Below are 18,188 nucleotides of genomic sequence, written 5' to 3'. Positions count from 1 at the left end.
AGCCTGCTGGCCCACCCAGCAGATTTTGGATTTTTAGTCTATAATGAGCCAATTCCTTAAAATCAGTCTTTCTCTCTATAGATAGATGGATGATAGATGGATATAGATAGATGATAGATAGATAGATGATAGATAGATAGATAGATGATAGATAGATAGATAGATAGATAGATAGATAGATAGATAGATAGATAGAGATAGATAGATAGATAGATAGATAGATAGATAGATAGATAGATAGATAGATAGATAGATAGATGATAGATACATAAACATGCAGTTGGTTCTCTGGAAAGCCCTGACTAATACAGCTTTCTTCCTGTTGCTTTTGCAGATGTCTGCTGAGGCCCAATTTTGTCCTAAATATTAGAATACGCTTGCAGCAAAAACAACTTTGGATCTCAGATATTCTGATTATATTCTGATTGTAGGCTTTCCTTCGGAATTTGGTCTGACAGATCTCCACTCTTTTTCTACCTCTTCATTAAGATTTTTTTTAAATAAATTGATTCAAACTTTTAATTTCTTTCTTTCTTTCTTTCTTTCTTTCTTTCTTTCTTTCTTTCTTTCTTTCTTTCTTTCTTTCTTTCTTTCTTTCAGCAGAAAGAAGAGTCAATCCAAATAATGTAGACCATCTGTGGCAGTCGTCTCCCAATTGTCCCTCCAGGGGCCCTCTCACTCCTCCCACTGATCTTGGGGTGAGGTATCCCTCCAGGTGAACTCTCACACCCTCCTCCTTGTCTATGGGGTGGGGTGGGAAGGGGGAAGGCGTGGACAGGCTCCTGTTCCCTCTGGCTGCAGTTGGGGTCAGGCAATGGGGAGCCTTAGCTGAAGATTTGAGGAAGGAAATAAAGTGGTCAGGGCATTTGTTTCCATGAAACCCCCTCATGTGAGGTTTCTAGGCTCGCTATGTCCCTCAACTGCAGGAGCCCCCTTCTCTCAAGGCAGTCCAGGGAGAGCTCAAAGCACAGCTGGGATAGGGGTGCGAGGTGGCTCTGACAAGTCAGAAACAGGAGCAGGAAGTTTCTTCCATTATTTTTATTTTCTCAGGCCTGGAGCAGACTTCAGATGGACAGGAGGGCTCAGAGCTGAACACATTTAAGGAGAGCCCACTGGCACTAATACAGATAGGCTTCGGGGGAGAGGGCCAGGAAGGCCCCATGCGTCTGTCACAGCCGCCACGTCCAGAGGAAAATCAGCAGCAGGAGGAAGGTCTGTGAAGTCACAAGGGTTAGGAAGCCCCTGGGCTTGTGCACATTGCCCAGAGAAGTAAAGTTGGGCACAGAAGGAGGTTTGCTCTCAGGAGGAGCAGAAGAAGGATCAGGATTGGGTGAGGAAGCCTTCTTTTCGGTGATCCACTGGGAGAAGTAAGAGACCCTGGTGAAGACGCTGGGGCTTATGGGCTGCTGACAGGGCAGACTCCAGCTGGACAGCCCCATCAGATACCAGGTCTTATTCAGCTGGCAGACGAGGGGACCCCCAGAATCTCCCTGAGGAAAGAGAAGGCATGAGTCGTGGGGACCAAGATGGAGAAGGACATGCATTGTTCAGACAGTGTGAAGACACCAGAGTGGAGTTCAGGAGCCCTCATGGCAAGGTGGGGATGTGAGTGAGTTATTCTCATCAGAATCACCCGGGAAAGTTGAAAAGTCCAGTCACAGGGTCCCACTGCAGACCCCCTGGATCAAAATCTCAACGGTGGGGCCTTGGAACCCACTTCACATCTACAAGAATACAGGGGGAGCCCCAGGCTCCAGATGCCAGTCCTCTGCCTTGCCAGCCCCATGTGGGAGAGGGTGTCCCCCAATGTCCTCCAGAACAGCTGTGGCAAGCCTGAAAGCCTCTAGCTAAATCCTCAGCCTAGTACTGCATCCCACCTGGGCCTTCATTTTTGACTCATTAAGAGCTCTAGCTTTTCCTCAATGTCTTGATTAAATCAGCTTCTTTAGAAAATGCCAAACTGCTGGATGTGCTCAGAGGAAAAAGAGGTGACACCCGTGCCCAGGCCGGTGGGTGACTGGAATTGCAGGGAATCTCAAAGGGCTCTCAGAAGAATGTGGGGAACTTTGCGTGTGGGATGCCAAGGCAGGAAGGTACCTGCCACCATGGGGCATGACACTTCCATCCCACAGGGCAAAAAGTGGGGACCAGGGAAACACAGCACCCCTACAGCCTTATGTTGAAGGAATATGACTGAGCACGCTCTGCATGTGGGAGACAATGAGGTGAAAACACAACACAGATGACACACCCCATGCATCTGCAGACTTCAAATGTGGAACAGAGGAGCCCAGGGGAGGGCCTTCAGAGAGCTTCTCTGAGCCAGGACTGGAGGGATGATCAAGGCCTGACTCTGGAAGATGCAGGCAGAGGCGGCCAGCGCGCTTGGCATGCTGAGGCCAAGGAGTGGCGAGGCCAAGGTGTGGCAAGGCCAACCCCCAGCCCTCATCAGCTAGGGCCTGGGGATGAAGGGAGCACTGAGGGACACTCTGCAGGGAAGTGACGTGACCTGAATTGGACTCTAAAAGGATGGAAGGATGGTTCTGGGGCTCGGTGGAACACAGCCAGTGGCAGGGCACGAAATGCTGCAGGGAGACCAGTCAGGACACGACTGTGGAAGCAAGGGTAACAAACACAGGCAAGAAATGGTGAGACACCGGTCAGAATGGCCATCATCAAAGAATCTAGAAACAAAAAATGCTGGAGAGGGTATGAGAAAAGGGAACCCTCCTGCACTGTTGGTGGGAAAGTAAGTTGGTACAGCCACTATGGAGAACAGTATGGAGCTTCCTTAAAAAACTGAAAATAGAACTACCATATGACCCAGCAATCCCACTCCTGGGCATATACCCTGAGAAAACCAAAATTCAAAAAGATACATGCACTCCAGTGTTCACTGCAGCACTATTTACAATAGCAAGGACATGGAAGCAACCTAAATGCCCATCAACAGATGAATGGATAAAGAAGATGTGGTACACATATACAATGGAATATTACTCAGCCATAAAAAGGAATGAAATTGAGTTATTTGTACTGAGGTGAATGGACCGAGAGTCTGTCATACAGAGTGAAGTAAGTCAGAAAGAGAAAAACAAATACCGTATGCTAACACGTATAAATGGAATCTAGAAAAATGGTACTGATGAACCTAGTGGCAGGGCAGGAATAAAAATGCAGAGGTAGAGAATGGGCTTGAGGACACAGCAGGGAAGGGGAGGCTGGGACAAAGTGAGAGAGTAGCATTGACATGTATACACTACCAAATGTAAAATGGATGGCTAATGGGAAGCTTCTGCATAGCACAGGGGGATCAGCTCAGTGCTTTGTGATGACATAGAGGGGTGGGATGGGGGGGGTGGGGTGGGAGGGAGGCTCAAGAAGGAGGGGATATGGGGATATATGTATACATATAACTGATTCACTTTGTTGTATAGCTAAAACTAGCACAACATTGTAAAGCAGTTATACTCCAATAAAGATGTACAAAAATAAAATAAATAAAAATAGTTTTAAAAAAAGAAAAGAAACAGTGAGACACAGGGTCTGCCATATATGACCCTTCCTCTCCATCTAAGGAAAGAATGAAGCAAGGTAAGAAAAGCAGGGTGAGTGCTGAGGGGTGAGTCCTTGCTGTGCTGGTATCAGAAAGACACCAGAAAGAGAGCAGGAGACACAGGAGAGGCAACCCGCAGAGTGTGATGAAAGATGCTGCATGGTGCACTGCTGCGTGGGGGTGGGGGGAGGTCTGATGTCCACCAGCAGCCCCGGTGAGACTGAGGCCTTTGGTTATCCTGATAAGAGCAGTCTGGGGGAATGGCAGGTGCAGAAGTCCAATGGACTGAGGAAGTGAGGAAGAAAAAGGGGGCAAGTGCAGACACCCTGGGGCGAGCCCTGCTGGGCAGGCAGGCAGAAAACTAGGGCAGTGGGCAGAGGCAAGAAGGGGTGTGTGGCATGTTTGCAGATGGCAGCATGTTTGGGAGAGAGAGAGCACCAGAAAGAAGGTGCAGGAGAGGGAGAGGAGGCTGTGTGAGGAAGCTTGTGGAGCCACAGCCCCAGTCGAGGACATGGCTCCTCCAAGACAGACTCTGAGCAGGCTCTCTCTCCTAGGGCTGTCTACTTCCCTTTCTGGGCCTCAGTTTCCCCACCGTAACATAGAAGCACTGCACAGAGTGGAAGAAGACACTGATAGTGCACCCATGCACTCTTGGACTCGCAGTCCACAATTCAATTTGAAATAAGGGCAAAAAAAAAACCCCACCAAACCTTGGCTAGACACTACAAAAAAGGCAGTACACATATGAAAAAGTGCTTGCCTTCATTATTCACCAGAGAAATGCAAACTAAAAATACATGCAATGGTTAAAATGAAAAGGGTGGACAGTGTGAAGTCCTGGCAGCCACATGGAGCAGCCGTTGCTGGTGGGAGTGCCAATAGGTCCGAGCAGGTTGGAGCTGCTCTCCAGTATCTAGGACAGATGAGCATGTGCACATCTTATGGTACAGTAATTCTACTCCCAGGGTCGCACCCTACCAAAATATGAACCCAAGTACGCTAAGACACATGCACGAGGATGTTCACAGCAACACCATTTGCAATGGTCGCAAGAAGGAACTACCCAAATGCCACCAACACTAGAAGGGAAAAAGAAAATTACAGTATATTCACACAACAATAAGCAGGTAATGCTGTACAGCAATGTGACACACGGCAGAAACTCCACACAAGATGGACAGACCTTCCACATGTAACAGTGACTGAAGGGGACCAGCCAAGAGTGTATCATGTGAGATGCCATTTATGTAAGTCCTGACGTGAACCCACAGGGCATTAGCAGCCAGGTTAAGGTCACTCTGGGGTGACAAGAAGCGGGTATGAGTAAGACCATTTGGGTGCTGTCTACATGAATGTGTCAATTTCTAAAAAACACATCCAACAACACACTTGTAATGTATGTCCTTTTCTATGCACATTGTCCTTCCAACAAAGCTTCTTAAAGTCATAAAGAAACTGGGTAGAATGGGCCAGCACTCTTTGGGGGGAATTCTGTGCGTCAGCTCTGATGCTTCAGGCTGGGGTGGGCCCAGGAAGGGGAAGTCAGGAGCTGGGGCAGGGTCCAGAGAAGACCCAGAGGAGAGCTGACAGATGCAGATGCCGCAGGAGAGGAGAGGCAGCCCATGTCACTTACTCGGCAGATGGACTTTCCTGTCATGAGGTCCCCAGCACACAGCATGTCTTCATGTATAGAATAGTTACTGCTGCTAGGATCTGGTCCCTGGAAATACGATGCACAAATGTGGCTGTCCATGATACCAACCTCTCCCTCCTGCAGTTTGTAGGGAGGAGACAGGAACCCTGTGGATGGGGGTAGAGGGGTTCAGATGTGAGGTGGACCCTGGGAGAGTCACCAGCTCCTTCCCTAACCTTCCTGCTGATAGAGATGCCATCAGTTCTAGCTGCTAGGATTGCGGAAGCCTTCAGAGGATGTGCAAGGATGAGGGGGAAAGACATCCAGGGTAGACAACAGAGCAGATGTGAGGGGCCTGTGGTAGGGAGGACACAGATGTGAGGAGGGGGGTCATCGTGGCTGCAGTGGGGTGGGAGTGGGGGTGAAAAAGATGAGGCAACATCACAGCAGAGTCCAGAGCAAGCAGGGCCTCCTCACCAGGATGTGGAGCTTGGATTGCATTCCAAGCGCACTGGGAAACCATTGCAGGGTTAGGTTTTAAAATTACAAATCTGGCTGCTCTGTGGAGACAGAAGCAGAGGCACAGAGGGTGGGAGCTGGCAGTCCTGGCGTGGCTGTGGTACAGCAGTGACATACCTAACAATGCCCAGTGGGGGTTAGGTGGCGTGACAAGCAAGGCCTGGCCCTGCCTCCTCGAGGAGCACCCAGTCTGGGGACACTGTCCCTGTGGGTTCCATTTCTAGATCTTTCTCAGAGATCAGAGGCATCCTCCTGTGACAGCAGTGTCATGGTGACGACTTGCTCTGTGGAGTGCGTGCCGTGTGGGCCTCACGTGTTACCGGGCTGACCCGGGCCCAGCAGCTGCCGTCAGGGGAGGGCGTGGAGGGGGAGGGACAGCTGCTGGCTGAAACTCTCTTCAGCGTCAGCTGCTCCTGTCCTGGTGGCTGCTCCAGCCTGTGACTTCCCTTCATGCCCCAACTCCTAGCCTCCAACCTATCTTGGAGCATCCTCCTCGCTCTGCCAGTGGTGCTTAATGAGTGACAGTCCATCCCAAGAGAATGTCTTCAGAAATGCTGGAGAGTTGGCTGTTCTCATGACTAGGCATTGTGACCAACATTTGTGGCCAGGAGCAGAGAAGCTGGCACTGGCCTGCACAGCAAAGACAGTCCTGCCCCAAATGCCTCCACTGAGATACCCTGCCAAATCATGACCCTACAAATAATGCCAAATTTACATTCTACTTTTTTTTTTTCACTCAATGTTATTATTTTTCTAAATCAAAAGCATTCACCCTAGTACAAAAAAATCTTTGCCTAACATTTCTCCTCTTTCAGTCTAAAAATATGCAAGCCCAGCAAGCTGGCAGAAAGGGCAAGTTTCACTTGAGTTAAGGGATGAGGGAGGTGAGGTTCATAGATGTAAATGTTCTTAAGCCGTAAATGCCCCAACTTCACCTCCCAGGCCAGAGAGTAGGCCTACCTTCATTTCCTACTGCTGCCCCAAGTACCTTCTACAGCAGTGGCAGCTCAAGAGGTATCCTGGAGGGGCCTGACCCAAACAGGACCCGGGAATCAGGGTGGAATCCTGAATGGCTGAGTCAAAGAGCTCAAATTCCTGATTCCAAAAGTTAAAGATGCTCAGACTGTTTTAAACAATGGACCAAAGGAAACTTGAAGCATTAGAAGGACATGCTACCAGATCTGGAAGGGCCCCATGATGGTCACTGCTCTTCCCCTTCCTCCTCCTCAGCCCTTGCTCTCCTTGCCTGCCCTGCCCCCACTCACGTTCCTCGGTGACCATCCCCCAGCCAGTTATCCAGCAGGAGGTATGAGGGGCCAGTTTGGTGGTATTTCCCGGGAGGCAGACGGGATGGATGTAGTCGGAAAAGACCACCGGCCGATACAGCTGCAACAAGGTGATGTCGCTCGCCATGTAGTAACGCTGGTTAAAGTCGGTGTGGACGAAGACTCGGTACACTGACGCCTGATGACTGTGCGAGGTAGGACTTTTTAGCTGATGGTACCCTAGCAGGACCTTGTAGGAAGATGGATCATGGGACCTGTTGTGGGGAAACCGCGTTATCACCCACGTCCTCTGAGTGCTGGGCCAGTATCCTCCCCCTGGCTGCCTACCTCCCACCCCCTCCTCCTGGTGAGACCCCACCGGTATTCAAAATGATTCTCTCTCCTCCCTCTCTCCCTCCTATTGAGGTAGGTTCGATTGCTGTCCATGGCCTCAGGACATTTGTCCTTTGAAAGTTTCTGATGGCTTTCCCAGCATGCACCAGAATCAAAGGAGCAGAGAATCTTCATGCTGGAAAGAAACATAGGGGGCACCTCAAACTGTACCCCTTCAGTTCATTCCCAGCTGTGACCAGAACCCTTGAACGTTCCCAGGGCCTGGAGTGATTCTCAAAGACCCCACTTCCCAACCCAGAAGGATGCATCCCCCTCCTTCCCAGTGCTCACACACTGATTTCTCTAAAGGCTGGTCCTCCTCTGTTGACAGGCACTCAACATGTCTTTGTGGAGCAAATAGAGGAGTGCATGGAACTGAACTTCTCCTCGCTACTGGAACAGGAGCAACTTTCCACCCACATGTCCTGCTTGGGCTGTCTCCCTGCCCAGACCCCTCCCACGAGGCCCCTCCAGCTCCGAACCCCTCCTCCAATGGGACCCATAGCATTTGCCCTAACAGTGGCTCAGGGTCTACCCTCTTGCACATTCTGGCCTCCCAGCCTGCATCACAGTAGTTGGGCTTGGGTGTCACTTTCTGGTAGGACAAGAAACTTCAAGGTGGGTCCTGCATCTCCATGTCGCTCACATGAGGCCAGGCATCCGAGAGTGCTGAATGAATGAGTAGAACCCAAGTGGGGTCTCAAAGCCAGCTGACGCCAGCAGCTCCAGCCCCCTGACTTGGAGGGTGGGACTCTCCCCACCTGCTCTGGGCACAGAGCAAGTCCAGGATGCACCTGAGGGGCAGCTTACTCTCTTGACAGCCGTGACCCATCTCCCCAGACAGAGGCTGTCTGCTTTATGCCTCCCTCTAGCCTGTGGGGACGCTGGTGACCACAGCTCCTCTTAGGCACATGCTTCAACAGAAGTGACAAGAAGAGCTGAGTCCCAGGATGCCAGAGAGAAACATGCCAGACTGTGCAGGTGGTCAGACCCCAGGGGAGCCTCCAGCAATTGTGCTGCAGATGGCCTGTTGGATAGCCTGGCTTGAAGGGGCAAAAATGCTTGTCCACACCAGGACCTGAGGGGTGCCCCCAGCCTGGGGAAGTGGGGGCCCTGAGACTACAGTTCCAGCACAAAGCCTGAAGCCTGTGCCTGGCATGTGACCAGAGACACAACACCCCCACTGCCATTTGCACAAGAGGAAAGTAAGGCTGAGATCTTGTGGATTCTCTAGAGCTGGGCAAGATGTAGAAACCAGAGTACTTTGAGTGGGAACAAGATTTAATTCCTTAAGTTTAGAGAAGATAAAGAGTAGACTGGAAGCACTTACAATGGAACTATAGTCTATTTTCCAGTATTTACTGAGCATCACAGTTAGAGTTAATTTCCATTTAGCTATTTAAAATTAAATACACACAGCTGAGATAACCACAGCATCTTGGCAAGTCTTACCAAAGTGTGAGGAGGCATCCCCAGAGGGAGAGATGAGGCAAATAGCCCCTGTCCTGGGATATGTGACTCAGACAGTCAGGAGACTGGAGTCTGGTGGGAGCAAGGATGGCCTGCCAGGGAGGGGACTGCTGAGTCAAAGGCAGGAGCAACAGCACACACAGAGACACTTGGTGGCAGCAAAGGCTGAACAAAGCCCGAGGGAAAAAAGGCTGGGACAACCTTCATCTCCTTCTGTTCTGCCCATCTGCGCTCCCTTCCCATCCCCCCCAGAAGCGGGCTGTGGGGAAGACATACATTTGGAAACAGTGGGCAGCTGAGGCCACCCAGTAGGCACTGATGAGGGCAGCTCCACAGATGTGCTGACCATTGTAGAGCAGGCTGACCTGCCACGGCCACCGCTTCTCAGGTGCATCCCGGCCACCGAAGATCCTCCCCGTTACGGCAGGCTTCCCACACACTGTGGAGACAGTCCCAGCACGAGGCACCTGTGTTATGGATGCCAACCTTGATGCCTCTAAATGTCCGCACCATAGGACCCGGGGCCACCAAAGCCCATCCTCCCATTTCACAGCTGGGAAATCCGAAGCCCACACGACAAAGGGCCGCCTGGCTTTGCTGGTGATGGCAGCACTAAGGAAGCGGCCTGTGGGTCTGGAGGAGGCAGGAAGGGAGGCAGCTGCAGAGGTGCACATCAGCACACCAGCAGGGGCAGACACTTTCCCAGCCCTAGTTCAGGTAACTAGCACGTCGCTGTTTGAAGTTCCAGAAACTGAGGGCTTCCAGAGGGATGCCACTGAGATGAAGTGGTTGCACCCTTCTCACCCAGCCCAATATTCTAGAGAGACTGAGGCCAAATGGAACATACTCTGCTTGACAATTCCTCTCTGAAGCAGTACTTCCTCATTCCCCAAAGGAAGAAGGTGTGGGGGCCGACAGGGACAGGCCAGTGCAGGATTACGGTCCTTGGACTGAGGACGCTTGAGATCTAGCTAGAAGAGCCGGCAGGGAAGAGGGCCCTCCCTTTCCCCACGGCCCATGCCCCCCAGGGATCCAGGGACTCCAGAACCCGCTGGGCAGGTAGAGGTCCTACCTGTCTGCCTTTGGGGCGAGGGTGGAGGAGGGATACATGAGGGGCAAGCGACTTTGACCCCCTCACTTGCCCGCCCACTCACCCTCCGCGGCGGGCGCTGTGGTGGCCCCGGCCGCCTCAGTGTGCAGCAGGAGAGAGCGTAGGCAGAGCAGGATGACAGCCAGGGTGCAGGCTCCCCGCCAGCCTGGGCCTGAGCCCCCAGCACCCTTGATCTCCATGGGGCCGGTCCTGCATCTGTGGCCTGAGGGAGCCGGCAGCGGCTCGCGGGGGCCCTGGCGGGTGCTGAGAAACCGCCCCCTTGTGTGGGCCACACCCCTGACCTGGACCTGACCTGCCGCGCGCGCGGTTGGAGAAGCGGGCGGCCACATGTGTCCGGAGCTCGCAGCCCTGGTCCATAGAAGGCGGTCATCGCTGGGAGCCCCCAGGCTGATGGGGGAAGCAAAGGGCACATAGGATCCCTCCGTCCAGGGACCCTAGTTTGCTGGGGAGCCATCAGGGCTGCTATGGCAGCATGCTAAGGACTATATACTAATGCTCAGAGGTCAGGCGCTTGTATAAGTGTCACTCAATGTGTCCAGCTTGCTTTCAAGATCCAGTGCACTTTGAGCTCATCTGTTCCTCCGCCCCCACTCCCCACGTGATCAGGTCAGAGCCACCAAGGGTAACATCCCTTTCTGAAACTCACTTGGTACTATGCAACATGACATAATCATGGGATGGATACTCACAGGTCTTTCCCACACTCAGCAGCAGGGAGTTATACAAGAGTGTGGGTCATTAGGCGGTCCAACCGCTGACCTCTAATGACTCATGTCCTTCTCAAATGCTAAATCGTTCACGATGCCTCAAGGTTCCCAAGAGTCTCATCCCGTTACACTTAAAATTCAAAGTCTCATCTGTTGGAGGAGGTCATCAAAAGGAAATAATTGCAGGTTGACCCTGGAGCCAGACCTGTGCAATTGGAGTCTTCTCACCTCTCCCCTGTCCTTGGAATATAGGTTTTGCCCACAGTGGGTGCTGCTTCAAGGATGCAGCCCTGAGAGAGGAAGGTGTTGGTGAGACCATCCAGACAGTTTATGTGACTGAACCCAGTTAAGACCTCTATAGAAACTTTGAGATTTAGGGTGAAGGGGGGCAGATGCAGAGATCTACTTGTCTTGGGGCCTCCAAGTTCTTTAAAGCTTAAAAATTTAATTCTAAATTCACTTGAAATTATGGAGACTTGCTGTAAAAATTATAAAGAAAATAATAATTATAGACACATCATGTCCCTTTTTACAGAAAATAGCACATGTTTATACTGGAATAATTCTATCAAGTTGCCTCCTGCTAGTAAAATCTGAGGGTCCAACTTTCATTTTGTACTTTCTCTGTCCCTTTCAGTACAAGATGGCAGTGTTTCTACTGACATAAACTTCTCAAGAACCTTGTGATCCTTGTGGATTTCACTAGGTTTCACTCCATTAGACAAAGCCACACCCACAGATTGTTGAGATAATTCCTTTTCTAACTTGAACTCCTGTTGAGATGTTATATATATATCACCACACGAAAAAGCTGGAAAAAAGGTAATATGACTGTTCCAAATATACCCAGAGACATAGAGGAAAAGACTGGAAAATCTGAAGAGAAGTTGGAGGAAGCGAACAGAATAGGGAGGCAGGGCAGGGACGCACGACAACTGGGCTCAAAGGTGGCACCAGATTTGGGAGAGTAGTGGCATTGCAGACGCTGAGAGTGACAAGGGCAGGACACAGGACACACCAGGCAAGGGGGTCTGAGGACAAAGGCAGCCTCCCACTGGAGCTGCGGGAAAACCATTTTCAGGGAACATTGGGACAGGAAAGGGACTTTGGTGAGGATGAGGTCCAGGGGATTTGCTGCTCACCACCTAGGCTGCATCTGATAGTGTTCAGGGGAAGGAAGGGCATGACTGGCACTGGGACAGATGCCTTCCATGCGTCCCACACGGCATCTTCACAACTATCAGCATCCCTAGTTTGCAGGTGAGGAAACTGAATCCAAGAATAACCAAGCCTTATACAGGGAATGCAGGGCCAGCACTCAAGCCCAGGTCTGCTGGTGGCTTGCCCTTCTGGGTGCTGCTCCTGGTCAATTAGAACCCTAACCATTACACTTCCTGCCCCAACCCCAATCTGTTTCCAAGGAAGTGCAGAAGACAGATTGTGTCCCACCTGTGCCTGTAACAGGGCTGCTGCCACTTTGAACTGGGTAGGTTTGGAGAGGAGGAGGGTGCTGTGAGCAGCAGCAGGGTGCTGGGGAGGCTGCGGGCACCTGGAAAGGAGCAAGCACTCTGAGCCTTCACATCCACCTGGGGGGATGGATTGTCCAGACCCCCTTCACAGATGAGGAACCTACATCACTGAGAGACAAAGGGACGTGCAGGCAGGGACTGGGCCCAGCTAGCAGGCTCTAGAATCCATGACAGTAACCACTGTCCCACACAGCCTGTCTCTACAGGCCTGCAAATTGCTGACGCAGGACAGCACCCCCTACCTTTTTTAAAACTTTCAGTATAGTTGATTTACAGTATTACATTAGTTTCAGGTGTACACCATAGTGATTTGCTATCTTTATAACTATACTCCACTTAAAGTAATTATAAAGTATTGGTTATATTTGCTGTGTTCTACAACACATCTCTGCATTGTGTTTATTTTACACCTAGTAGTTTGCACCTCTTAAGCCCTTTCCCCTACTTTGCCTTCCTGCAACCCTCTCCTCACTGGTAACCACTAATTTGTTATCTGTATCTATGACCCTGTTTCTGTTTTGTTATATTCATTAGTTTGTTTCATTTTTTAGATTCCACATATAACTGAAAGCATACAATATTTTTCTTTGACTTAGTTCAAAAGCATAATACCCTCCAGGTCAATCACATTGTTTTATATGGCTAAGTAATATTCCATTGTGCATATATTATATACCACATCTTCTTTATTCATTCATCTGTCAATGTACACTTAGGTTGCTTCCATATTTTGGATAGTGTAAGTTCTACTGCTATGAACACTGGAGTGCATGTATCTTTTCAATTTAGTATTTTCATTATCTGCAGATATATACCCATGAGTGGAACTGCTTAGACCATATGGTAGTTCTATTTGTAATTTTTCAGGAACCTCCATACTGTTTTCCTCAGTGGATATACCAATTTACATTCCCACCAACAGTGAACTAAGGTTCCCTTTTCTCCACATCCTTGCCAATATTTGCTACTTGTAGCCTTTTTCATGGTAGCCATTCTGACAGGTGTGAGGTGATATCTCATTGTGGTTTTGATTTTCATTTCCCTGATGGTTAGTGATATTGAGCATCTGTATGTCTTCTTTGGAAAACTGTCTGTTCAGGTCTTCTGCCCATCTCTTAATTGGATTGTTTGGGTTTTGGTATTGAGTTGTATGGGCTGTTTATATATTATGGATATTAACCCCTTATCAGACATATAATTTGCAAATATATTTTCCCATTCTGTAGGTTGTCTTTTTTTTTTTAGGGTTTCCTTAGCTGTGCAAAAGCTTTTAAGTTTAAATAGGTCTCACTTGTTTATTTTGGCTTTTGTTTCCCTTGCCTGAGGAGACAGATCCAAAAATATACTACTAAAACATGTCAAAGAGTGAATGTTTTCTTCGAGGAGTTTTATGGTATCATTTTACACTTAGGTCTTTAATCCATTTTCAGTTTATTTGTATATATTATATAAGAAAATGTTCAAATTTCATTCTTTTACATGTAGCTGTACAGTTTTCCCAGTACCACTTATTGAAGAGTGTCTTTTCTCCATTGCATATTCTTGCCTCCTTTGTTGTAGATCAATTGACATAGGTGTGTGGGTTAATATCTGGGCTCTTTATTCTATTCCATTGATCTATATGTCTGTTTTTGTGCCAATACCATACTGCTTTGATTACTGTAGTCTTGAATTATGCTCTGAAGTCAGAGAGAGTGATACCTCCAGCTTTGTTTTCGTTTTTATTTTTCTCAAGATCACTTTGGCTATTCAGAGTAAAATTCATATATATTTTAGGATCATTTGTTCTAGTTCTGTGAAAAATGTTTTGGGTAATTTGATAGGGATTGCATTAAATCTGTAGATTGCTTTGTGTAGTATGGACATCTTAACAATATTAATTCTTCCAATCATGAACACAAGATGTCTACCTATTTATTTGCATCACTTCAATTTTCTTCATCAATGTCTTATAGTTTTCAAAGTATAGATCTTTCACCTCCTTGGTTGAGTTTATTCCTAGGTATTTTATTCTTTTTGATATGATTGTAAATTGATTGTTTTCTTGCTTTCTCTTTCTGATAGTTCATTAGTAGTGTATAGAAAAGAAACTTATTTCTGTATATTTATCTAGTATCCTGTAGCTTTACTGAATTCATTCACTAGTTCTAATAGTTTTTTGGTGGAGACTTTAAGGTTTTCTACACATAGAATCATGTCATCTGCAAACAGTGACAGTTTTATTTTTCCCCTTCCAATTTGGATTCCTTTTATATTTCTTTTTCTTGTCTGATTTCTGTGGCTAGGACTTCCAATACTATGTAAAATAGAAATGGTGAAAGTGGGCATTCTTGTCCTGTTTCTGATTTTAGAGGAAAAGCTTTCAGTTCTTAACTATTGACTATGATGTTAGCTCTGGGTTTGTAATAAAAGGCCTTTATTATGTTGAGATATGTTCCTTCTATACAAATTTTTTGGGAGTTTTTCTCATGGATTGTGTTGAATTTTGTCAAATGCTTTTACTATGCCTATTGAGGTGATCATGTAATTTTTATCTTTCTTTTTGTTAATGTGGTATATCACATTGATCAATGTGGATATTGAACCATCCTTGCATTGCTGAATAAATCTTACTTGATCATGGTGTATGTTCTTTTATATATTGTTTAATTTGGTTTGCTAATATTTTATTGAGGATTTTTGCATCTATATTCATCAAGGATATTGACCTGTAATTTCCTCTCTTGTAGTGTGTTGTCTGGTTTTGGTATCAGGGTAGTGGGGGCCTTGCAGAATGAATTTGGTAGTGTTTTCTTCTCTTCAGTTTTTTTAAAATACTTTGAAAAGGATAAGTATTAACTCTTCTTTATATGTTTGGTAGAATTCCCCTGTGAAGCCATGCAGTCCTGGACTTTTGTTTGTTGGGAGTTTTTTGATTACTGATTCAATTTCACTACTAGCGATCAGTCTGTTCAGATTTTATGTTCTTTCTGATTCAGTCTTGGAAGATTGTGTGTTTCTGGGAATTTATCCATTTTTTTCTAGGTCCAATTTGTTGTCAATTTGTTTCTAGCATTCTCATGATTTTTTTGTGCTTCTGTGATATTGGTTGTAATTTCTCCTTTTTTATTTCTCATTTTGGTTACTTATTTATCTCTGTTTTCCTTCTTAATGAGCCTGCTAAAGATTTATCAATTTTATTTATCTTTGGTTTCATTATTGGTTTTTTGTTTTTTGTTCTTGTTTTTGTCTCTATTTTATTTATTTTCTCTCTGATCTTTATTATTTCCTTCCTTCAGCTGACTGCACTTTGTTCTTCTTTTTCTAATTTCTTTGGATGGTAGATTAGATTGTTTATTTGTTTTTTTATTATTTCTTGAAGTATGCCTGTATTGCTATAAACATCGCTCTTTGAACTGCTTTTGCTGAGTCCCATAAATTTTGGAAAATTGTGTTTTCATTTTCATTTGTCTGAAAATATCTTCTGATTTCCTCTTTTATCCCTTTGTTGACCCATTGAGTTTTTAGGAGTACATTTTTAAGTCTCCATGTGTTTATTTTTTTCCCATTTTTCTTCCTGTAGTTGATTTCTAGTTTCGCATTGTGGTGGTTGGAAAAGATACCTCATATAATTTCTATTCTCTTATATTTGTTAAAGCTTGTTGTGGTCTAGCATGTGATTTATCTTGGGGGACATTCCATGTGTACTTGAAAAGAATGTGTATTCTGCTCTTTTTGTGTGGAATGTCCTGCAGATAGCTATTAAGTCCAACTGATTGAATGTGTCATTTATGGCCACTGTTTCCTTATTGATTTTCTGTCTGGATGATTTGTCCATTGATATAAAAGGGTGGTTAAGGTTTCTATTATTATTTTATTATTGTTAGTTTCTGCCTTTGTGTCTGTTAATGTTTGCTTTATATATTTAGGTGCTTAATATTTGGTGCATATATGTTTGCAAACATTACATCCTTTTCTTTTATTGATTCCTTTACCATTATAAAATGCCCTTCTTTTGTTTTATTATAAAATTTGTTTTAAATTCTTCTTTATGTGATATGAATATTACTACATATTATTTTTATTTGCATTTGCATGAAATATCTTTTTCTATCTCCTCACTTTTAGTCTGTGTGTGTCTTTAGCTCTGAAGTGAATCTCTTGTAGGCAGCATATAGGTGGATCTTGTTTTGTTGTTGTTGTTCTTGTTCTTGTTTTCCAATCAACCACCCTATGTCTTTTGCCTGGAGCTTTTATTTCATTGGCATTTAACGTGATCATTGATAGGTATGTATTTAATGCCATTTTCTTATTTGTTTTCTGGTTGTTTCTGTAGTTCTCCTCTATTCTTTTCTTCTTTTAGTCTCTTCCCTTGTAGTTTGATGATTTTCTTCAGTGTTATGTTTGTAGTCCTCTCTCTCTAGTTTTTGTATATCTATTGAAGGTTTTTGATTTGTGGTTACCATGTAGTTCATATATGTTGACCTGTAACTAATTCTACTTGTTTTAAACTAAGTCATTTAAATTCAAACATATTCTAAAAGCTCTACATTTTTTACTTCCCTCCCCATGTTTTGTGTCCTTGAAGTCATATTTTACATTGTCATTCTATCCCATAGCTATTTATTGTACATATAACTGGTTTTTACAATTTTTATCTTTTAACCTTTGTACTAGCTTATTTAAGTGGTTGATCCACCACTTTTGCTATATATTTGCCCTCACCAGTGGGATTTTTCCCCCTTATAATTTCTTATTTCTTGTTGTAGTCTTTTCTTTTTCACTTAAAAAAGACCCTTTAACACTTCTTATAAGGTCAGTTTAATATTGATGAACTCTTTTAGATTTTGCTTGTCTGAGATTCTCTTTATCACTCGTTCAAATCTGAAAGATAACCTTGCTGGGTAGAAGTATCCTAGGTGGTATGTTTTTTCTTTTATCACTTTAAATACATCATGCCACTCCCTCCTAACCTGCAAAGTTTTTGCAGAAAAATCAGCCAATAACCTTATGGGGTTCCTTTGTATGTGATTCTTTGTTTTTTTCTTGCTGCCTTTAGAATTCTCTTACTTTTAACTTTTGCCACTGTAATTGTGATATGCCTTCATGTGGGTCTTTTTCGGATCATCTTGTTTGGGATCCTCTGTGCTTCCTGTACTTGGATGTCTATTTCCTTCTTCAGCAAGTTTTTGTCTGTAGTTTCATCAAATACATTTTCTACTTCCTCTTTCTCTTCTTCTAAAACCCCATAATGAAAATAGCACACTTAATGTTGTCCCAGAGGTCCCTTAAACTGTCCTCATTTTCTTCAAATTTGTTTTCTTTTTGCTGTTCCAAGTGGGTGATTTCCACTATACTATTTTCCAGTTTGGTTATATGTTCTTCTGTATCACCTAATCTGCTTTTGATTCCCTCTAGTGTATTTTTCATTTCAGTTATTTTCTTCAGCTCTGAATGGTTCTTCTTTATATTTTCTAGTTCTTTGTTAAAATTCTCACTGTGTTCCTCTACTCTTTTACTCAGTTTAGTTAGCATTCTTATTACTATTCCTTTGAACTCTTAATCAGGTAAATTATTTATGTCTGTTTCATTAGGGGATTTTTTTTTCAGGGTTTTTTCTTGTTCTTTTTTTTTTTTTTTTTTTTTTGCAACATAGTCCCCTGTCTTTTCATTTTGTTTAGGTTTGTCTCTATGAAATTAGGTGAAATAGTTACTTTCCTGGTCTTAAAAATGTGTCCTTATGTGAGAGTGTCCCTATGCAGTCTATGTGCCCAGCGGTTTTGGTGGAAGAGCTAGATCTAAAATGAGCACAGCCTGCATATTCCACTGTTTTGTGCTAGCAGCTACCACCTTGGTGGGAGGTAGGGCTGGAGTTGGAGGGGCTAGAACCAGAGCCAGGTGTGAGAAGGGGCTGTCACTGCCCTCTTGGGGGTGGAGTCAATGGTTGAGGGGCTGAAGCAGAAGACCTGGGGGAGCTTAATTTCTCCCAGTTATGATGGTAGTTTCCACCTTGGTTTGGGATGTGG

General features: G+C 45.6%; 1 protein-coding gene across 1 annotated transcript; it reads right to left on the bottom strand.

The window, feature by feature from the left end:
* Positions 1-1,169: 1,169 nt before the first annotated feature.
* Positions 1,170-10,304, bottom strand: LOC130859159 (inactive serine protease 39-like). The gene is made up of 6 exons (XM_057746474.1): positions 10,240-10,304; positions 9,991-10,142; positions 9,113-9,275; positions 6,974-7,248; positions 5,190-5,356; positions 1,170-1,490 (listed from the first exon to the last, which is right to left on the bottom strand). The coding sequence occupies exons 1-6, from the start codon at positions 10,302-10,304 to the stop codon at positions 1,170-1,172; spliced, it is 1,143 nt and encodes a 380-aa protein (XP_057602457.1).
* Positions 10,305-18,188: the final 7,884 nt, after the last annotated feature.

Source organism: Hippopotamus amphibius, chromosome 8 (assembly GCF_030028045.1).
Source record: "Hippopotamus amphibius kiboko isolate mHipAmp2 chromosome 8, mHipAmp2.hap2, whole genome shotgun sequence".
NCBI classification, from domain to species: domain Eukaryota; kingdom Metazoa; phylum Chordata; class Mammalia; order Artiodactyla; family Hippopotamidae; genus Hippopotamus; species Hippopotamus amphibius.
This window is presented reverse-complemented; position numbering and strand designations above follow the sequence as displayed.